General features: G+C 41.9%; 1 protein-coding gene across 2 annotated transcripts in view; it reads right to left on the minus strand.

Moving 5' to 3' along the window:
* Positions 1-8,127: 8,127 nt before the first annotated feature.
* The window catches only part of VSX2 (visual system homeobox 2), a 32,793-nt gene continuing 17,198 nt past the window's right edge, over positions 8,128-23,722 (minus strand). Inside the window, exons 4-5 of one of the 2 annotated variants that reach the window (XM_060262633.1) lie at positions 13,734-13,914; positions 8,128-10,600 (exon numbers count right to left, since the gene is read on the minus strand). In XM_060262633.1, coding sequence (XP_060118616.1) covers positions 10,269-10,600; positions 13,734-13,914 — 513 coding nt within the window. In that variant the 3' untranslated portion in view covers positions 8,128-10,268. Of the gene's footprint in view, positions 10,664-13,733; positions 13,915-23,722 lie in introns of both variants that reach the window. The other variant, XM_060262632.1, reaches the window with a different exon arrangement.

The raw sequence follows: 23,722 nt of genomic DNA on the forward strand, positions 1-23,722 counted from the left end.
TGTATGTGTTTGTTTTTCCAGTGCAATGAGTTAGTAGGGTATGCGGTTATTTCCAAAAGACACTACTTCTCTAATTCCACAGTTTTCATGCTGTGTTCCAGTTACAGTTACCAGCCTCCAGGTAGGGGCTGGAGAACTCCTGCAATTGCAACTGATCATCAGACAACATAAATCACTTATTTATATAAAACATTTATTCCACTTTTCCTAGAGAGAATGGCTGCTTTGGAAGGTGGACTGCATGACATTACACCCTGTCAACATTCCTGCCCTCCCTAAACCTTACCATCCCAGGCTCCACCCTCAAATCTCCAGGTATTTCTGAACACAGAGTTCGCAACCCTAATTCTAGGAAACCCCTCCTAGAACCCTACCAGCTTTCTCAAACCCAATAATGGCACGCAAGTTTCCCTCAAGAACAGATCGGGATCGGTGGTTTTGAGACAAGATGTCAAGTTAGGATTACCAACCTCCAGGTAGGGCCTGGAGAGCTCCCACTTTTACAGCTGATCTCCAGACTACAGAGATCAGTCCCCCTGGAGAAAATCACTCCTTTGCAAGATGAGCTCTATGGCATTGTACTTAGCTGAGGTCCTCCCCTCCCCCAAGTCTTCTTCAGGCTCCACCCCCCCCCCCCCCCCAAGTCTGCAGGTATTTCCCAGCCCAGAGCTGACAACCCTACCTTGTCTTTTAGGTATTGCCAAACAGCCTTCGGCAGCTACTTACTTTCCACAGTTGCAGTTTGTTCTGCAAGTATCACCAAGCCAGCTGGACCAGTTTATGTGCTGATCACACATACTTCAGTAAGTACCACCCCTACTTCTAACAAGACAAGGACAAACTTGTTACCCTGAATGACATTTTCTATGAGGCAGAAAGAGTCCACTGTGCTAACCGCTATGCAAGTAGATGAGATCCAGCAAGCAGTTCTTCTTCCATCATGGGATTGCAGAGACAAACAAGTTCCCAGTAAACTTCTCTCTGCAATGCAACCCAAGTCTTAATTCTGTAGGTACACTTTTGTGGGTAAAAAACATCAGCGTTCTGAACTCCCATGAGAAATCTGTAAAGGGTAACGCTTACAGAACCAAGATCACCACTGTAGCAGGAAGTTCCTGAGCTAATAAGTGTGGTATTCAAGATAGCATGAACATTACTACTACTATAAACTACAGTGTGGTCTTTTGTTGGGGCAAGGACAGGCCTTCAGTTGTCCCTTTGCCTGTAAGATACATCACCTTGCTGCATCAGACCAATTGCCTAGTTAGTCCAACATTCTGTTTCCAACAGCAACAGTGTACTCACAAGAAGGACATGAAGGTAATGGGCATTTTCTCATTTGTTCCTAGGATCCCACAGTACACTGTCTCTGTACGCAAGCACTATTTGCCTTGTAGACACTGGAGAAGGGTTAGAAGGATGTCACCAGCCTGCCATGTCTGCATCAACGCGAGGTTGGAAAAATGATGCACAGAGGAAGATTAAGGCCTGATTTATACATGAAGAATGAGGTGGCAGAACAGAATGCATCGCTTTGGACTGCAGATGATGGATCCCTGCTCATGTGCCTTCATATACAAAACCCCATGCATATAGAAAGTAGCCTAGGAAGGAAGAAATGTTCACCCTCTCCCTTTGCTTAGTGTGCTGTTATGCTGTTTTTCAGAAATTTTTTTAAACATAGGGGAACATTCCAAAATGTGAACCAAAATTATTCTGTCCTCGCAGTTAGAAGTGATCCAGTCCATTCTGTCACTACTACATTAGTCTACCTTCTTCCCCACCTGCATATGTGAGCCAGGCCCAAGAGGAAGCATTTGAGGAGACTTTTCAGTGTGTATGAGCCAGCTGTGGGAACCATCTGCAGTTGTTGTGACCTTGATCATTCTTGTGTGGAGCATCAGTGTTTGGATGCCGGGGAGCATCATTTGGAGATGCTCCCCGGCATCTCCACCTAAAAAGGGTCCAGGCAAATAGGCGTGAAAAACCTCCGCTTGAGACCCTGGAAAGCCGCTGCCAGTCTGAGTAGACAATACTGACTTTGATGGACCGAGGGCCTGATTCAATATAAGGCAGCTTCATATGTTCATATATGTTCATTTCAGTGACCGCTGATGCTGTAGGATTACAGCATTTATACATTTGTCGTCTTCTTAAATGCTCAGTTGTGCAGATTTCTGCTGTGGTAGTTGCAGAGAATAAGATTTCAAGTACTTTTACAAATGATATTAAGAAGTTCTGTTCTTTTCCCAAGTCCAACTGCAAATTCATATTTAACACTTCTCCAGTAACTGCATCCCTTGTGAGGGAATTGCTGCTTGCCAAATTCACTGGTACAGTAGAAAGGAAAAATCTTCACCTTAGCAAACATGAGCTGCATAACTATTTGATGTGGGGATGCAACATACAGGCTTTTTGAATATCCCTACAATTAAAACAACAACCACCACCTTTGTGCCATTTCTCCTTGGTGGACTATATGCTACTTCTGTCCAGCATTTGTGAACATGAGGGCAGCAGTATGAAGGAAAGTGTTTAGTTTGTTTCCATATGAGGCTATTCTTTTGCAGCAAGTCTAGTCTCACCCACCCCTTCCAATCAGGCAGACTGTGCACGCAGGTGGGACATCACTTGTGATTAGTGCCAGTAAAGAGCTAATACACAAAAGTATCTTTGAGCCCAACACACCACTTTGTTTTAGTGTACAGTAGTAGGAAACCCAAGTGATTTTTAGAGTCACTTTTAAAAATGAAAAGCAAAGAAGTAACATTTTTAATGGTCATGACCAGATCTACATTTTTTTGAGGGGGGGGGGATTAAAAAATGACGCCCCCTTATGGGCCCATTCTATCTTATGGGCCCATAGAATAGAATGGACTCCATATACCCAAGCACCTCCTCTGCTCCCCCCTAGATTTGGCCCTGTTAATGGCACCTTCCTGTGGTTCCATGGTTAGTACATACAAAGCTGAGAGACAGAAGAGACTTCTTTTATGCTTCATGGCTAAATTCATGTTTCCTAAATAAAAAAGGCCATTCTAAGCTGGGGACAGCAAAGGTATGCTTATGGAGTGTGTGTTCTCTGTAACATTTAGGAAACATCACATCTTGTTTTATTTTTATTTCATTGTTGCCTGTCTTTCTTGCGGAGAATCCAGGTGGATTTCAAAATATAAAAAACAATTAATTTTATTATGTTAACTATTTTTTAATTATATTCTTTTAAAAGCCAGCTATTTTATTCTTCAGTTCCAGAAAAGTCCCTAAACATTATACTATGGGTCTGCTGTAAATGCCTTCAACATAACCTTTTAAAAAACCCCAAATACCTTAATTTTTCAGTCTATCCTTCTGGAGAAAGGATCACAAGTCTTTTAATAGTAACAGATTCTGATCTGGTAGTGACCCCATCTGGTTGAGATGTAGCAGGCACTTCCAACCCTTATTTAGGAAGGCCACATATAACCACTTTTCGATGCCATCCAAGCCAGCAGGTCACATGTTTCTTCCAACTGTCTCTATTTATTAGTGCCTGAACGTCCATATGTCAGCCAATAAAGCAGCTATTGCACTTGACTCAATACACTGATGATTATTCTTACCCTAAATTTTGCCTAAATTTTGAGCATACTAAATGTTGGCTAAATTTTGGGCATATTTTCTATTATTTTCATCTAAACTATTAGTTTTATTATTTTCATCTAAACTATTAGTTTTACTGTTGATTTATTATTATTGCTAACTTTATTACTGTCTGCTGCTATTGGTTTGGTATTTTCATTTGTTATTTATATAGTACTTTGTTTTAATCTTCTTTTTTTAACTGGTATGCTATGAACCACCTTGGTGTAATTTTAATGATAGAAAGGCAATTCCAAAGACATATAATCAAGTAAAAAATTACATGTTTTTCATTATGTTTCTTCCCCTTCCTCTTGCCTTTTACAAAAGTTAATGCTGTGGTTAAAAGGTTTCCCTGCAGGTGATTTGACATACAAGTGTAACCCTTTTAGTCTTAAAAGGGTCAGGTTAATGGTCACATATTCCATCCATTTATTGAAAGGTGAGGAAGTCAATAAGTTCAGACCGGGAGTTTTAAATAAATCAGTGTGAATAAAAATTATAATGAGCAGTCCCAAATTTAGGTCAAAAAGAGAACAATGTCTCTAGCCATCTGCCTTTCTCTGTCTCCACAGTCTTTTCGCTTCAGGAGCTTCATCTTGAGAAATTCTCCACATCCTCATGAGGCAAATAGCTCAGCTTCTCTTGCACTTCTCCTACTTGGAGTAAATCCCCTCTTTTTTCCTGCCTTGTTCCTTACCCAACCTTTCTTACTCAGCCTTTAGAGAACAGTGCTCCCAGGTCCACTGTGCAGGTGAAACCATGTAACACACTTGTAAATAATAAATATTTTACAAGGCTTACACCGGATTATGGGAACAAGCCTAGCAGGTCTACTTAGAGGTTGGAAAGATCCTGGCAAAACCTTGTACAATCAACAAAAATCTTTGATGATCTCTGGCTGACAGTATTACTTTTCTTTCTTTCACATATACATAAAACTTGTGCTTAGAGAAGTTCAGATTTTTGTTTCCATAAGAAGCTTGAACAGGAATTCACTTCTGCTTGAAAGCGGTATGTACATACTGAATCTAAGTAAAGCTGCTTGAATTTAAGAATACTGGGGGAAAAAACATTCTCTCTGGAAAATGAAGTACTATGCAGCATCTTCCACAATGTTCCAGTTGTACTGCGTCTAAACTCATATGTATGTGAGCCATAAACATTGGCTTATAGCAGAGTTAGTCAATTACAGTTTGGGAAGTCCAGCCTTGGCACCAGCCATTTTTGAATAAAGATCTTGGTAAATGATAGTTCACTCCCACCTGGCATTTACCTGCATGTTGCTCAGCTACTGCCATTGTCTGATTTGAAAGGTCATCCGAACCTGATCAGACTGGTTCCTACCTACATGAGGTTATTACCTCCCACTTTGTTCTTCTTGTCATTCACATCTTTGTGTGGGCATCCTTCATAATCTGTGATATGATATAAAATGTATGCTTGCTATTTAAACTGGCATGACCAAAGGCTGAGAAGGATTGATAACTTCTACAAACTGTGACTAACATTTCAGTTTTTGTCTGTTTTGCATATATGCCTTATTTCACTGATTCCTTTGGTTTTTTCTGAATAGAGTTCTGCATTGTTTAGACTTAGACTCTTTGGCCTAATGTTAGTTAGGGTCCTTTGGTCTTGATGTCACCATCAGGGCACCTACCTTAACCTAAATGTGTGGTACAGTGGTGGCACCAACGCTGTGTAAAGGTGCCAATGTGAAAGCCAGTTCCACATTTTCTTGTGCTTATGCTAATCTGCTATATTTATCTACATGGAATACATGACAAGGAGGTGGCAGAAATCCTAACTGAGACACCAGTATTCATTTCCTAAGCTTATATGGCAAAAAACACAAGATTGGGTCTGGGGGTGAGAAGCATATTCACATATTAATGGACACATATCACCAGCACCCCGGCATATCCATACCCAGTGCTGGCCAGTACATAGCAAGACACAGGAACACATGAAGCTGCTATATATTGAACCAGACTATCAGTCTATTAAGGTAAGTATTGTCTACTCAGAATGACAGTGGTTTCCTGATTCTCATAAGGTCTTTCGTATTACCTTCTTCCTAATTGCGTCATGGGAGATGCTGCGGATTGCAGCAGGGACCTTCTTCATGTGAATCAGATGTTCTATCACTGAGCCACAGTCACTCCCCAAACATTTGTAAATGTGTTTATTATAAATCTAAACAATACCTTAACAAGAATGGCCATGAACAGATGACAGAGAAGCAGGTCCTTCCAAATGCAGAAAGAAGAGAAATAGGAAATGCAATGTTAAGTCTTCATGCCAAGGCCAAATATGCATCTTTGATCAATGAAGGAGATCAGAAGGTGAACGGCTCTTATCTTCATTCCTCATTCGTGAGACATTATTCAGCTGTCACCTGGATCTGTAATTGTAGCCTATTTTGACTTGTAATTATAATTTCAATTTGTTTGTAATTGATTATTGTGTATTTTTGGATGCTTTACTATAGTACGCCTAAAGGAATCTTTAAAAAAAAATTATTTTAAGGCAGGGTTCTAAAACATAGTGATTAAGAGTCTAAAAACCAAGAAGTCTATTTTACCTGTGCAACAATTCTACCAGGAGAACTTCAGCAACCAGCCCTCTCTTAGACACATCCTTTTCTCATCTGCAGTACAGGAATAACAGTACTGAGATAATATATGTGGACACTTCAAAGGCTCTAAAGTGTTATATAAATGCTAAGCATTGTAATGAGAATGCTATGATCTGGAGTCAAATGAGAAGGTGACCTGTTCTGTTAGCTGCGGATGCTTCCTTGAAGGGTTATCTAACTACCAGGTAGGGTCTGAGTCTGAAATCAGTCTATGTATCTGGGGGAAAAAACAGAGAAATTTTGCTCTCTGAGCAAAATGAGCTGTGATTTTTAGATTTAGTTGGCTGAAAGCACAGCATGCTGAGGCAGGGGGTGAATCACTGTGCTATTATTATTATTAGTTTCTCCCCTGTATCCTTGTGCACTGAATAGAATACTCAAATTGCCACCTTCTGGCTGTTCCCTCATTAAAGGTGGCCTGTCTGGCATCACTGATGGTTTGTTTGAGTCTTTTCTGTGGTTGTTCCCACTTTATGGAATGATGTCCCCAAGAAAGTGAGGGGAGTCTCATTTAGGAGATGCTGTAAAGTTACTGCGTGTACCAGAGCTTTTTAATCAAGTGTAGCTTGCAGGTTTGTGGAGAAGGAGAATTTTGTCTTCAGTTTAATTATGTATTGTAACCTACCATGAACTCATCAGATCTCAAAAGCCAAGCAGGGTCGGCCTTGTCTAGTATGTAGAAGGGCAATCTCCAAGGAATACTAGGGTCATCATGTCACAGAGGCAGACAATGACAAACCACCTCTGAAACATCTCTTGCCTTAAAAAAAGTCTAGCTCGCCACCTAGTGGTATATAACGCTAAAAGAGCTAGAACTTCTGGCTGCCAGAAAATCTTAGGATCTTCCGGCTATACTAAACACAATGCCATATAACAATAATAGGGCTATACTATCACAGAATATATCAGAAAGATGCTTTATAAAGGGAAAAGACCACTGTGTATAGGACATATTAGCAGTTCACTGCATGTATCACCCTGTTGGCCATTTGTTTTCTACTGATGTAATACTTCTTTTCTTCATTATGCCCACACTGTGTATCTATGGTCATTCAGAGTTTGGAAATCCTTGTTCTAGTACATTGCTCATTCGATGTCTCTTCATGTTGATTGAAATGACCTACCCCTGTGCTCATCTCTTTGTGTGGATTGTTATCAATTCATACTGTGTAATCAGCTTTGAGTCTCAGTGAAAAAGGCAGACTACAAATACAAATGCAGCATATCTAGAGTCAGCAAGTGGGTCATGGAGCCACAATTCTTGGGTTGCAGTCTCCTTTTTTGAAGGACCTGCTGTTTCTGAACATGCATAGAGAGCAAGAGTGGTATGCTCCCTGACTGCCTATGCACACATTTTGCAAAGACCAGTAGGACAATAAGACAAGGTCACTTATAGTGAAGAGAATTCCTCCATGGTTCTGGCCCTTAACAACTTACTTACTACAGCAGAACCTCGCAGTGCTCAATTTGTGTTTTCTGTTCCTGGTCAGGTTGCCTGTCTGCAGAAACAAAATCTCCCATTCTCTTAATAGAGACTTAATGTGATATTATTCACCCGATGACATTATTTACCTCCATGCCATGAACAGCTGCCCACTTCCACACATTAAGCTTCTGTTAAGGGACAGGACACTTTGTCCAGGCTTGCTGAAAATCCAAGTTCCTTTTGTTCTGCTGCCTAAGGCTTGACACTGATGAGGTCATAACTCTGGCTCCTGCTCTTGCTGTCACATGACTAATGTCACTTGTTTGCAGCGCATTGGTTCTCAGGTTTAGAAAGGTGGAAGACCACTGGTCTAGACCATATTTATTTATGCAAATATTTATCAAGTATATTCCCCTTACAGCCAGAAAAGTGAATAGAATGGTTCTGCCCATCTTTAGTTCTGTTTAATTCTGATTTATATCTTTACAGAAAATGGCACAAAAATCACAGGTTTCAAATGACTAGAAGTTGTTACAACTTTGTATCTTAAACACTTCAAATAACAACTTTTCTCACCATATGTACATTATTTACACACCATGGGCTATAATCTAACACGCCAAAGAACTGGGAGACAAAGACAGAGAAGAGTTATGTTGGAAGATCAATCATAAACAAAACAGCAACCTGGTAAAAACACCTCTTGCCAGAAACAAGGATAGGAAAAGGAACACGGGGATTTGCTATCCTGGGGCCTTCAATGAAGAACAAAAAAAGGACAATGTTACTATGAAACTGAGATTTCTTATGACTGTGTGGGTATGACTTCAGATCAGAATCTTCGACTCAATTGGCAATATAAGTAACATGATATCCCTTTTACTGGTGGACCCCCAAGATGTCCATAAGTGCTTTATTTCACATTGCACTACTGCACATAACAAGGATAGCTAGCATGTGCTTTATATGGGCAATTTCAAAAATTTATCCTCATCATTTGAGCAGCATCAAAGGATGTTTTCCATGTGTGAATGAGTAATTGCAGATCTAACTCTGGCAAGGTTTCTATATCACCTTCAAGGTGACTCTTTATGATGTAGTCAGTTCACACAGGGATCCAATAGTAATCAAATGTTGAGTAACCCAGTGATATGCACATATGTATGAACCAGCCCTTAAAATCTTAGGACTGAAAAAGCCATGAAAAAAATTAAGATCCTTCCCTCCCCCTTCCCTGAAGTTTGGCTATTAGAGGCCAACAGTGCTTTTCTCCATTTCTCCACTTCTATTTCAGAACTATTCCATCTTGAATTCAGAGAACTCTCCCAAGCTTGGTTTGGTCCAGGTTCCCTAGGACAAAACCCTGATATTGGTTTTGAGTACTAGGTATCACCCCTGTACAATGATACGTAACAGAGTACATATGCTCATATACTGGGTGCATGTGCCTCATTATTAAGTAACCCTGCCAAAATCTATGCATCAAGATTGTAAGAAGGAAAAGCTTCCAGATCAGATGCTATGACATTCAAGCAGACTTAAGTCCTGGTACCTCTTTTTTATTATCAAGTTTTCCTTTCCAATTTCATAACATTCCAGGACTCTACAAAGAAAGACACTTATGGAAGGTGTAAACCCCTATCAGAATGAACTCAGTGTTATATGCAACTATTTCCATGGATTTTTCCCCAAAGTCATTTGAGCTAAAGGGAAAATTCATATAGCCACCCAAGAATACTAAGTCAAGATTTTGGGATGCTGCAATCTGGGTGCCACAAACAAGCCACAAGGGCATGTTCTCCAAGGGAAATTCACCATTACACCAGAAGGGTAACTGGGACTCCCATCAACAGCAATGCTGACTTTGCAGTGAGGATGAGATTCTCTTTGAGGTAGGGTTGCCACTTGGCCAGTTGCAAATTTGGCCCAACCTTTAAAGGAGGGAATGGCTTCCTTTTGTTTCTAAATTCAGCCTCAATGCTAGGCGATAGACAATTTAAAATATTATATATTTACATAAATTAACATATAAAAATTAACAGGGTAGGGGGTTTGTTTTCCTTCTGTGGAAAAGCCATAATAACTTGACTGAGACAAGGAGAGACAGATATGCTCTCACAACGAGAGATGATAAAGTCATCTTTTGAGAGTGGGATGAGAACAGAAGAAAAAAAGACTGAATAAAATTAAAAGAGAAAAAAGACCCAACATTGGCTTAGTGGCTGGTATTGAGGAAATCATAGTCCCCCCCTAGCTTAATTTTCCTCTTGGGACTAATATTATGGTGGTACATGACCCTCATCTCCCCAAAACGGGGGAAGGGGAAGAGAGCAGAGCAAGAGTGCTCTTGAGGGCAGGAGGAGCAGACACAATGTGCTCCTGAGGGGAATCAGTCTCTAGAGACACCTGAAAGAGCGTGGCCTGAGCCTGTGGCTTCCTGAAGTCCACAGCGACCAAGTGGGGGACTACCTCCATGTTTAGTAGGGGCTGCAGGAGGAACCCTGTTGGTCTGACAGGAGGCTGTAGCTCCTAGAAGAGTTAGTCTTTGAGAAGATGGCTGATTTCCCATCGTCCCCTTCCCCTCTAAATCAGCTTCTCTTCCTCTTTTGATAAATCTGATTTTTCCATTTGCCGTTGATCCTCTGCTGTGGCTGCCTCTTCCTCTTTCTCTGGCTTCCTGATTGGGGTAGCAGGATCTCCGGGGATGGTCCCCAGGACTTTGGTGCTGTGCTCCTGAGCTTTGGCCCTGAGGGCAGCAATGCTGTTCTCTCTCAGTTCTTCCTGGGAAATGGTGGTTTTGGAATCTGGGCCCCTTTCTTCCTTGTCACTCTTGTCAAGCTTGGGCAGGGCCTGGCGTTCCACCTCTGGTTTCCTCCCCGCCTCAGCCGCTGCCTCCAGAGATTTTTTGTGCATCCCTAAAAAGAATTGTTGGTATTCGGGTTTAGAAAAGCGCCTGGGCATGGGAAAGCCATCTTGAACTGAAAACAGTAAAGATAAAGAGAGGCCAGAATTAAGGAAAAGCAGAAAGCCTTGCTTCAAACAGCAGTCACAGAGAGCCATTGCATGGGCCCTGCATGGTTGGGGGGGGGGGGGGGCACTCAGGCCAGTTCACTGACAGTGAGAGGTCAGACCTGGGTGAAAAACAGGAACCAACCCTACCCTCAAGTCTGCACTTGAATCATAACATCATAACAGGTCTGTACATTTTAGAAAATAGGGGAGCAGGAGAATTTGTAAAGGGATTCCTATGTGGTGATAACAGCAGGGCTGGAAAGGCAATCTGTGCTTACAAGTGCAGATATCGCCTCTCTAGTTCATTTGTTTTAATTGCTTTTAAAAAAAATTCTAGTTTTTTTGTAAATTTGGAGTTTCTCCTAGGTTTATAGGAAAAATCCACTCTATTTGTACATGGGCCCCATTGTGTGGATTTCTTGATTCACACTCAGATTTAGATTTAATTTTCAAAAGTGTACAGAAGGATGTTAATTTCAAACCCCATAATCAAGTGCTTTTAAAAATGTTTGGAGCTGAAATCTGGTGAACAGTTAAAGATGGAGCAGAAGAGCCCAGAACTGTAAAGACACAGTATTGCTGGGTTTTATGATTCTCAGCTGTCAGATATAAAATGATAGAGGATATATGATTCATACAGTAGCTCTTATATAAGCAAGGCTTTGGTGAGGGAAATCTAAGTATACTTTTGTCTGTAAGTCTAAATTTCTGCTCACACATCTCAACCCCTCTGCCTCTCTCTCATCTCTGGGCTTCACATAGACAGAAGTATGAAGCAAAACATGTTTAAAGAAGCCAGAAATTAACTTTTGTTGCAGTATTAGTCTGAAAAAGCAGAAGACAAGAGCCAAGCAAAGAGCAGGAGCACAAGAGAAAATCTATCTTCAAGTAGTAGCTAAGACATCTTTTTAAAACAATTAAACAAATTCATAGCAGGATAGGTTTCTTAGCAATGATAGCTAAATAGATAGAATCTCCATATTCACAACTAGTATACCTTTGCATGTCAGATGCTAAAGGCAAACAGGGGAAGACTGTTGCCTGCATAAGGCTGCTTGTAATCTCCCTAGAGGCAGCTGGCCACTGTTAGAGACAACAGGCTGGACTAATTGATCTTTGATTTGATCCAAGGAAGATTTTTCTTATTTGCATATATCTGAACTGCTTCTTCAATCAGGAGAGCTCAGGGGTAAAAAGAACTTCTGGAAGCAGTCATATCAGATGTGCTAAGAACACCTGGGACATCACAGCTGCCAAAAGGCTTACAACTGCTTAAAACATTACAAAATCTTTCAGAGGAAGTGCCTCTGAAGAAAATAATACAGAATGCATTTGTAGATAATTATTCCAACACTTGTCAGAAATGTTGGCACCTTTTCAGTACATGTGTACTGTGTGTACCTGAAGTTAAATGTCTACCCACAGCTTGCACACTGTTTCTAAAGCAGAAATGCTTCTTGTTTTAAAAAAAGGTAAAAAAAGGTAAAGAAAGTCCCTTATGCAAACACCAGTCATTTCCAACTCTGGGATGATGTCACATCACGACGTTTTCATGGCAGAGGTTTTTTTTATGGGGTGGTTTGTCATTGCCTTCCCCAGTCATCTACACTTTACCCCCAGCAAGCTGGGTACTCATTTTACCAACCTCGGAAGGATGAAAGCCTGAGTCAACCATGAGCCAGCTACCTGAACCCAACTTCTGCCGGGATCAAACTCAGGGCAATGGGTTTAGGAAAGTATAACTTTGCTTAGGGAATAGCACTGTTACTGTTGACATGATGTGATTTGATTTCCCCCAGATTCTGGTCACCTAAGCAGGCATTCACTCCCTAGATTTGCCAGAGTTGATTTTCTAAGGGCTAATACACCTCACACTCACTTTAGGAATCCAAGTACAAGCAATCTCTCTGTGGTGAGTTCTCTATGCCTTCTGTAACATTTAGAGCAGCTTACCATACGGATTGTGGTAATTATATCCCAAAAGGCAGGTTAATTTAGTCAGGTTACCCAAAACTGCCAAAGTCCTATGGCACTTTATAGAACAACAAATACATTGGATCATTATCATCAAACTACTTTCAACTACATTTCATATATCTGAGGAAGTACACCCTTCCCTATACAAACTCATATAATGAGAAATGTGCTAGGGCTGGACTGTTTTTGTTGTCATCCCAGAAGTCTTTATACTCAGCTAGCAATTAGTGCAACCAGTGTGCTAAGACTCCTGACATGGTATCAGTTATCTATGTGGCAGAGTTTGCCCCAATGTTATAACCAGGGCTTTTCTGGTAGAAAAAGCCCAGCAGGAACTCATTTGCATATTAGGCCACACCCCCTGCACCAAACCAGCTGGAACTGAGTTCCTGTGCATTCCTGCTCAAAAAAAGCCCTGGTTATAACAGGTGGCTGCAGAACTTACCCCAGAGAGGCTACTTTTCTGCAGCAGCATCAGTATCTATCCATTTCTATGTATCTGAGGAAGTGTGCCTTCACATGAAAACTCATACTTTGAATAAATTTTTGCTGGTTTTAAAGGTGCCTCTGGACTCAAAATTTGCTTTGTCGTTATGGTTGCATAACATAAGCACTGGGCCTAAGAATATAGGCATTAAGGAACTTGTGTTGCATAACTTCAATAGAAACAACACATTCTCACTAATCTTTATTTTACCTCTAAATAATAAACTTAAGAGTCTACTACTGCAATCCTGAGTTGCAATCTTTTAATAGTGCCATTCTATGTACACTTTCCTGAAAGTAAGCCCCACTAAGTAGACCAGTAGAATTCTTAGTAAATCTGCTTACTAAGATTGCTCTCTCAGTCCATGAGAACAGTGAAACTCCGCTTTGTATTTCACTGTAAGGCTGGGACCAGTCTTTAGATTCCAAGAAAAAACAGCAAACCTTCATCCCTGCAGGAATAATTCCTGTGTTCATCTGTAAACGTCCATGGTGTAATTGTTTATTCCCTTCTATTCTGACAGGGAAACTGGCTAGACAAAATCAATTCCATGCTCAAGTTTGGTCTCTTACCCAACAGCCAAGGAGCGCAGGATTCCATTATGCCATCCTTGGCCGATTTAAGGATGGACTCTGGCAGCGGGATGGAGTGACGTACCATTGCACCATATAGCCCGTATTCTGCCATTACGCTGCTCCTGCCCCAGCATTTTTCCCTCTTCCGCCATTTGGCTCTTCGATTCTGAAACCAAACCTGCAAAGAGAATCATCATTATGTAAGGGCTGAACAGTACTGCCCTGTGAGTGCTATATGCTAATTTAGTCAGGATTTGAAATATGAGTTGTCAGAAAATAAACTCCTTTCCCATAAATGAATAAATATATGCTTGAATGTTTGCTTACACACAAGAATCAAAGATCAAATCGTGACTGGATTCTTATAATATACAATGTTAACACATAGGACTTATCTATTGTGTTTCTTGCTACACTCAACCATGAAGTTCTTCATGGCCTGGGGTCCTCATTCCTCTCAAACTGGAACCAAATCTCCCACTGTGCCAGTTAAACTCTTCAGACTCCCTTCTTTGATAATCTTACCTAGGAGTGTCCATTTGGCTACAGTTAGCTCACAGGCTTTCTCTGTGGTAGGCCTATCAGAGAAGGTACATCAAACACTGTTGCTTTAAGGAAGGTGTGCCTTGTGTTCCAGAGGACATTTGGGGAAGAGTAAACTATTCTGACAGCATTTTAAGCTGTGCGCTTTTGGTTTTTAACCTGTTATTTATTGGATATGACATTTGTGTCCTTGTAGTTTTTGCTGGTTCTTTAGTTTATCTTAGGAGATAAAGAAAGTTATAAATATTTTTAATAAGTGAGCAAATGATCCAAAGACTGGGAGGGCTATGCAAATAGAGGTAGCTCTAGTTTCACCTTTCCTCTACCAAATCTCCCCTCATGATTTGCTCTGCTGATGCAACTGCCATTGGTGATATCACTGAGGAAAAAGTAGGGAAGACTTCCATCATGACCTGTTTCTTATTGAAACACATGTGGTCATACCAGAACTGAACTGCTTGTAGCATAACAACACCAGAGGTGAGAAAGGCACTTTGTCCACTCACACATCCCTTGTTGCTGTCTTAGCTCCAGATGTTCTAGAGCAGAAGACTGTATTCATAACAGCTTGAAGCTCTGGATCAATCTAAGCTGTTTATTCTTTCCAATAATATCCCTCCTTTCCCTGTAATATCACATCCCATAGCATAAAAACTTGGTGTGCCTTTCTTCTAGTCACACGGATGCATTAAATTCTGGAATAATATATATGTACATTTATCATTTGATTTTGTAATCATACTTATCCAAACAAATGAATGATCACAGATTAGACACCTCAGACAGATCTTTCTATCATTCTCAACACAACACTTTTAAAAATTCAGCATATCTGCCATTTAGTTTTGAATCTTCAAGAAGAATCAAAGGAGTACCAGATGTTTACTACACCAGCCATTGGCACCAAGATCAGGGGTGGGCCAGTGCCGGATTAAACCCTGTGGAGCCCCCTAGGCAGTCAACATTTTGGTGAGGGGGCCTCACAAATTATCTTAGAGTCTGAGCACCCGCCCCACCACCCACAGCCCCCACTGCAGCCTGCAGGCACCTTCTCAAAAGCCCCTTTTACTAAGCTGCGGGAGAGGCAGACAGAGGCAAACTTGGCAATGCCAGGAAAGTCAGACAAAGAGCAGCTCAGTTGCTGGCTGCACCTGCAGGCTGCAAGAAGTGGGGAAATGGGGAGCTGGCCCAGGGTCCCTAAAGGCATGGGGCCCATAGGCCAGTGCCTACTTGGCCTAATTGTTAATCCAGCTCTGGGGTGGGCCACAGGTCAGCTCTAACCCCCATAAGCAACAATATATACTCCTTACCAAATTTTAATCAGTGTGGTTTTTAAAAGAAAATTGACTTAGGTATGCCCTAAATCAACTGCAGCACCTTTCCCTTTAGCCCCACCCGCATCCACCCTTTCTCCAGCCGGTGTGCGCATTTCCCCTCTCCTTTCTCACAACCCTGAGGATGAGCCACCATTTCACAGCTCAGCACAGGGATATAATTAATTTCCCGTTACTGTCTCTCTGTGCAAGTGGCTTCTGGCTCTCCCTGCCTGGGGTTCTCTCTTTCATTATTTAATGGGATGTCAAAACAAGAGGGACCTAGTGTGTGAGCGCTGTTCTAGTGTGCAAGACTGCAGGCCGCCTTTTCCCAAACGTGTCACAAAGAGACTCCCCCCTTTAGAAAGCACCGGCGGCTCCCCACTCTCGCCTCACCTAGGGGCGCGAAAGCCTGAGGCCGGCGCGAAGCTGCCTGGCAGAAATCTATTAGCGCGCTTGCCTGCTCGCTCGGCCTCAGAGTCGCCCATTTCCCATTCCTCTTCTCTCTCCCCTCCCCTCCTTTTTGCCTTTCCCGCCTCGGAGAGAGGCATCAGCTTGGAGATGAAAAATTGCTGGCGGTCTATTCAGGAGGAGGCAAAGGAAGAGTCAGCCCCAGGGGCAGCCCGGGCCTGATTGAAAAATAAGTTAATTTCAGTTTGAATCGATGGGCCTCAGGCACTGAAATATCACGGGAAATTAAAGCGGCTGCTCCCCGGGGATCGGCGCCATTGACCCGCGCTAATTAATGCCGGGGTGGTGGTGAAGTTCCCGCTCGCTCCTTCGCCATGCAGCCGCCCCTCCCTGCCGCGACACATCCCCGCACACTCGCGCCATCGGCTTTTTCTCATTTAACTAATTAAGCTGCAAAATTGGGTGTTAATTTGTTTAGGATTTTTTTTTTAACTGTTCTCTTCCCCCCCCCCCCCTTCTCCCTCCCCCCTTATCTCTCCTCGTTCTCCTTTCCCTTTCCAGGAAAAGCAGCCGCTGTCCCTGGTGGAATGGAAATGAATGGGGGTGGGGGGGTGAGCGGCTTGCTGGCAGATGGATGCTCGGGGGTCACTCCGCAATCTTCTCCGACTTGATTGCTTGATTAGGTCGTTAGCACATTTAAAAAAAAAAATTGCTCGCCGTCTGGCGCTGGCCTGATGAGTGGGACGAGGCGGGAATCGCCTGGGTAATTTATCTTTTTATACCGCAAAGTATTTGATTTCAATCTGCAGATATATGTTGGCGCCTTTGACACCTGTTTAACATTATAGCTCTGACAGCTTAACCCTCTGATGACTCCGCAGGGCGGACAGCAGGGAAGCACGGCCGCTGCTATAGAATCAGCCGGGGGCGGCGAGGTAGCAAACGATTCTTTGCCAGGAAAAGGGGACTGGAGTGCGTTAACCTTGAGAAGAGTAGCGACTCCTCTACTACAGCCATGAACTCTGGCTGGTTAAGGTCGGGCTTTGTTGGAGAATAAAAGCAGGTTTAAGCCTCCCCACCACCACCACCTTTTACTCAGAAGTAAATCTCACTGAGTCCATGGGGCTTGTTATCTAACACGCCTGCTTAGGAAGGCAGGCTTAATTGAACTGTGTCAGTGGCCCGGTTATTTCGGGCAATAGGATGATGACCCTGAAGCAGCATGGGAGATGAATCTCAAGATCTTTTGCAGTATTATGAAGGATGTTTGTATCAGGAGTCAAGATATTCTGGTGCTTGAAACAGACAATCTAAATGAGGGCAGAAATTGACTCTTTTCTGTCCTTTAGTGGCAACCCAAAACCTGTCATCTGCCTTGCCCTGACTAAATGTGGGCTTAGGTCTGGTAATGCAGTCGCTTCACAGTGTAAACTGGATTGAATGATTGATCCCTTGTATAAGAGAAGTTGAGCCCCTCTGGTGTGTAGGGAGATGTCAGTTATTTAAAGGTTCAGTGGAAGACACTGTAGGGCAGAAGAGTTCAAACTAGTAAGGCTTGGGGTGGGGGAAAGGCTTAAGCAAAGATCAAAGGAAATACTAGGTCAGAGACAGGCAACAGTTCTGTTCTGTCCCCCCCCCCCCCAACTGAAAGTAGTTTGAGAAGAGCTTTGCTTCCCATGGAATATACACTGCAGATCCATATTCTGTTTCCAGATTTCAGGGGGGAACAATTCAAAAGCCTGTGAAACCTGATCACCAGAGCATTCACCTTGAGTACCAATTCTTCTTTCAAATCTCCTTCAAATCTCTTTTACACTAACTGAAAATAGTTGTTCCTATAAGCACACAAAGGATAGATGCAGATGATAATTTACTGGATAATAAAGAGAAGTATGACCAAGCTGCTCTTCACCTAACTGGAAATCTAGGAATAAAGGCATGGTAAGAGTTGTCTTACAAATTGGCAGAGCTATTGGTTGCTGCTGCATGTGGTTACAGCTGGATTGGAGCCATGATGTTTAAATTCACCATTAAACCTCTTTTGTGCTATTTATATGAATGTGTGGTCAAAGTTGATACTAAAGGAGACACTTGTAATGATGAACATTCTGACCAATACAGATTTTATAGCTGCATTATGAAAGAGGTTAGTTAACAACAACCACCACTGTGAATTTCTTATGTGGAAGCAGTCTACAGACAAATTGTCACTGTGAGCAGTTTTGCACTTTCCAACTTGTTTCATCTTGTGTTTTGTTCAATGGTTTGACCACTAGATGGCTCCATGCTACGAGAATTCACATCCAGAGGATCTTTTGCTTTCCCACTACAGGTGTACAAAATGCTTTCTCCCAACTGGCAAATGTTGTTTTGTCAAAATTAGCCAGAGATGCCCTACTGCTTATTTTTGTGCAATAGGTGCTCTCTCCAGAGTTCATAAAGATACGCAATACAATATACAATTATGGCCTTTTAAAAGGGGGTGATGAAATTTTTCTATACTTACTTTGAGCTCTTGTCTAAACAGGTAAGGACAGAACTTCTTTAAAATGTCATTTTTCTCTAGGAAGTGGGACTTTATTGGCAAGTCCCTAGTTCTGAAATTTATAGAACTGTATTACAGAAAACATTGCCCCAATGTTACTTCCTACCACAGATATTCAGAGGCCTTACTGGCTCCCATTAATACACATGGCTAGGCCTCTACTCCATTAATCTAATTCCCATTTCCAGCCATGTATATTTGTGGACACCTATATCACTAGATCTCTGAAGAGGTAGCACATAAATGTTTAAAAAATAAGTAAAAATGGGAGCCACCTTACAGATGGGCTGCTGATTCCCCTGTTAATGCTGGATCCTATAGGAGGTATTGCTGCTGTAATGCCTGGTAACTCTGTCTTGTCCTCTGCATCTTCCAGTTTAGGTTCTGAGAGGTCATAGAATAGCAGGTCAGAATATGGAGCTCACAAGAGAGCTCTGTGCATCTCAAGTTTGACTACTGCATATACAGTGCCTCTCTTACCTTGCAATACTATCCACATGTGGTATCAGACCTTCATACAATCTGGACAATACCTATGCTGCAATCAGAAAGCAGGAATAACCTACACATGGAGCAGTTACCTCAAGAAAGTAAGCCAAGGGAAAGCCACATGTATGAACGCATGTATTAAGGAATTAGCAGGAAGAGTTGCTTTGGGAGGGGAGATGAACCATTTCAATGACAGGATACCAAGTCCTGATGGTGGAACTGCCTGTTATATGTAGTACCATCCATGATTCTTTGAATAAAGTGTAGCTTACAGGGCTGCAATTTGAAGGGAGACACTAGCATGGAGGGAGGGATTTTAAATCCTTCCTTTTGTGTGGCTTTCTATCTGAAAACTGCAGTCACCAAGTTCCTTTTACCCCTGGTGGTGAACCTAAACATAAAAAGAGCAAGGCAATTTTCAGTGAGAGAACAGAGTTAGGGGATGGTTGTTTTTTAAAAAAACTAAGAAGCAAATACCTTTGTTCCCTGAACTGCTACTCAGGTAGCTCCGATTTATTAAAAAAAATTAATAAAACACCCTGGAAAGAATTATGAGACAGTTTTGCTCCTGAGAGCTGACCATATACATCACACCTCGCACGCTTTATGTATCATCCCTTTTCTCTCTGAATACCCATGATGAGGGCAAAAACAAAACAGAGAGACACAACTGCAATTGAATCCAGCTTGTAAGCTTCCCAAACTAACATGTGCAGCCACTGTTGCTGTAAACATAATGTTGAACTAAATGGAGACAAATTACTTCCTCAGGGCTGCAAACTGCATGCAAGGCAGAGAGGTGGGGGGTCTGAGCCCAAGCTGCATGCATAATACAGCACTAGTTTACCAAAAGGAAACTGGTTAATTTCTAACACATGCTTCCCCTTCAATTTATTTATCCCACTCTTCATTTTTTACTCAGATCCCCCCCAAATCAATCCCCCTTCAATTAATTTACCTCAGATCAATTTTCGATCTTGATCCCCACAAATCAGTTTCCCTTCAATTAATCTATTCCCCAAATTAATTTTCACCTCTTCTTCCGTCCCCTCCAAAAAGAAAAAATAGCCACATATTTTTCTTACAGATGTCAGTGATACAGTTGAATAACCTGCCCAGTTTCTCACTCCTTCAGTCTCCCAGCTGCATTAACGTGGCCTCTGGGACTGAGTTGAGGGGGCTAGAGGTGGGCTCCCAGACACTGAGAAAGGCGCTGCAGATTTTGCGGGAGGGAGTTAGTTGGCCAATCAGCAACGATACACCTGACAATGGCACTCATGGGAAACCAGCATCCTCACCTCACTCCTACTCAGTCACCTCAAAGAGCAGGCCCTTGTGTAAGCCTGGTACCAGAGTCTACTAGCTTTTAGCTAACACCACCATCTTGAGGGAGGAGGGGTAAACAAACCACAAGGTGACAGCATGCTGTACTGTGTGGACTAAATGAGGAGCTGTACCAGAAAACAGGACCAGCATTGGCTGTAGACGGGCTTTATTATTTATTTATTTTACTTACTTTGTTTATATTCCACTTTTCTCCCCAGTGGGAACTCAAAGCAACTTATAACATTCTTCTCCTTCCTCCATTCTGCTTCTCAGAAACCTGGTTGAGGTAGCTCATAACTAAAAAGATCAACAACCCTATAAAGTAGACTAGGATGAGAAATAGTGACTGGCCCAAGAATAGTTCGTGAGCGGCAATGAAAAGTGGGGATGTCTAGAAAGCAAAAGCCACCAGAGCAAGGATGCCTTTAAAACTCCACACCCTATACAGCATTCTTCACTAAAACCTTGGTCAGGAGGCCTTTAGGGAGCCTTCTCGCATGGCAGTGCTAAAATTATTATCATTTCCACTTTCTTCTTTCCCTGCAGAAAATGATCTCTTTTGTAGTTTTCCTTCCTCCTCCACCCTCCTATGGCCACTATTTGTTCACTTTAGGAGTTTAAATTCTAACACAAATGGTAAATGGAAGGCAGATACTGGAAATAGTTCACAGCATCCTTCTAGATCAAATTTCCTCAGGTGGAACAGCTATGGATAAAGCAGCAGCAGGGACAAGTAATGGGCAATGTATAAAATGAAAGGTTTAGGTTAAGTATTAACGGAAGAAATGGATTCACCAGTGAAGCAGGCTATATGCTGTAAACTCACAATTTTTACAAGTTTTAAGAGGGTACATGTAAACCTAAACTAGAAGAATATGCCAGTGAAGACAACAGGGACTGCTTCAATAAGGCAAAAAATATTTTATAAGCCCTGACCTGGATAGCCCAGGCAAGCCTAATCTAATCAGATCTTGGAAGCTAAGCAGGGCTGGCCCTGGCTAGTATTTGGATGGGAGCCCTCCAAGGAGTACCAGGTCATTGTGACACAGAAGCAGGCAATGGCAAGCCACCTCTGAACATCCCTTGCTTTCAAGCCCAGCTAGCGGTCACCTGAAGTCAGCTTGACTTGATGGCAAAAAAAAAGTATTTTATAGTTCAAGTTATCCTAGCAACTGGTTTTAGGAGTTGCTGGGGACCAGCCATTTGACCAGTCCATTTATATCAGTTGGGTGTCAATATCTACGGTACATGTAGCAAAGGAAGTATGTTCAAAATGAAATCCACTTTTCTTTTATATTTCATATTTTAAAAGGAGTGCATGCTCCTATGCAGAATTACTTCTGTCTAAACCCACTGAAATTAGGACTGTATTGTAATTGTCCTTACACCACTTCAGTTACCTACTCCTGAAGCATACCATTTATGTCTGGCATCAATGGTGAAGGTTGATCCTGTACTTCTGTCCCAAGCTAAGACAGGCAAGCACAAAATTTCCCAGTAGTCTTTTTCCTTTTAATTTTGTGTTTTCATATATACACAGAGGTACTTCTCCCCCTAAATATCAGGTCTGAATACTGATTACTGTTTCTCCATTCCAAGTAGTAAGTTTCACTCAGCACTTTAGGCACTACATGGCAACCAAGAATTTCAGCCTTGCAAACTTTATTGTATGTCTGTCTTGCAATGGCAAAATGCCCACTAGAGGGCCATACATGATGCACACACATATGCTGTCTTTCATTTCTAGGCTTACTACTTTTATTTACATAGTATACGGATGCCATTGAGATCCAGCACAGTGTATGGTTAAAATAGTAGACTTATTGATCTGGCCTGAAATCCCCACTCTGCCATGAAACTTGCTGGGTGACTTTGGACCAGTTACTATATTTTAACCTAACCTACTTCACAGGGTTATCATGATAAAGCGGGGGTGGAGGGTGGGATAAAAATTATATACACCGGGAAGGAGTGGGGAGGGGATCCTATGTTTTTACAAAGCCATAGGAAATGAAATGGGGAAATCAACACTCTCTCTCTGTGTCAGCTACCTCACAGGATAAGACAGGGGAGAGGAGAAATATAGGCACTACTTAGTATAGATAGACAATATAATGGTCAAGAGCATATAAGCCAGGGAACAGCCATGAATCTTCAGTAATTAACCTACCTCTCAGATTTAGCACTTCTGCATTTGGTCTGCTATTTCAAAGGAAAAATCTGCAGTGATGTCTAAGGTGGTCAGATGTTACTATATAGGTCTACGTCTGAACCCTGTTCATATGTGGTGGTGACCAAAGCTTATTCACATTGCAGACAGTGGTGATTTCTGAACCATTGCAGGTGATACACCATGACAGATAGTAGACTTATTAGAACTAGAAAGATCTTTTGCTGAAGGAGGATCACAGCTTTTTGCAGGCATCTGCATTGGCAATTTCATGCTTTTCTGGCTGATGTACCAACAGATAGCATGGGAACATATATGAACATATGAAGCTGCCTTATACTGAATCAGACCCTTGGTTCATCAAAGTCAGTATTGTCTTCTCAGACTGGCAGCGGCTCTCCAGGGTCTCAAGCTGAGGTTTTTCACACCTATTTGCCTGGACCCTTTTTTGGAGATGCCGGGGATTGAACCTGGGACCTTCTGCTTCCCAAGCAGATGCTCTGCCACTGAGCCACCGTCCCTCCCTTAACTGCTTTAATGTCAGATCCTAAACTTCACTTCTGCTATGAAAACTGAGCATGAAAAAAGTCGAACTGTGCATGTCTTCCTGCCATATTATCTTTCCCTCTTTCGAGTATGATTGCTGCCACCCACATTACTTAAGGAATTCTGGAGTCCTTCACCTCCACATTTCAGATGCTTCCCTTTTTTATCCAATTCTTGTTTTGTGTTCAATCACTTTGCCCTTTGCATTATTTCTGAGCCTCATGTCTTCCTCTAATATATTAAAATTTAAATTGGCCCATTGTTAAACACACATACCTCTTTTGATCTATGGCAAATAATGATCCTGAAATCACCGTCATCTTCCAGCTTATTTGAACAAGGTTCTCCTCACTAGATACTCTGAAGTCTAAATACAGCTGGAACTTTTTATCATTTTCACAAGGTCCTAGACAGGTTTTCTTCTACCACCAACTGTGCTTATTCCCTATGACTTCCATTCCCAATGACTCTTATATCTTTTGCAATATATATTAGGAGGGGAAAGTTTCTTCCTTATGAGGAGCACTGTGCATCTCTATTATTATTCAAGCAAGATTAGACCGTTTGTAAATTTTCAGTTCTAACTTTTTTACAGAAAGCTGCATGGCTCTTATAAATCAGGAAGTACTTTACAGCTGTCTAT

This window comes from Heteronotia binoei, chromosome 21 (assembly GCF_032191835.1).
Source record: "Heteronotia binoei isolate CCM8104 ecotype False Entrance Well chromosome 21, APGP_CSIRO_Hbin_v1, whole genome shotgun sequence".
NCBI lineage: Eukaryota > Metazoa > Chordata > Lepidosauria > Squamata > Gekkonidae > Heteronotia > Heteronotia binoei.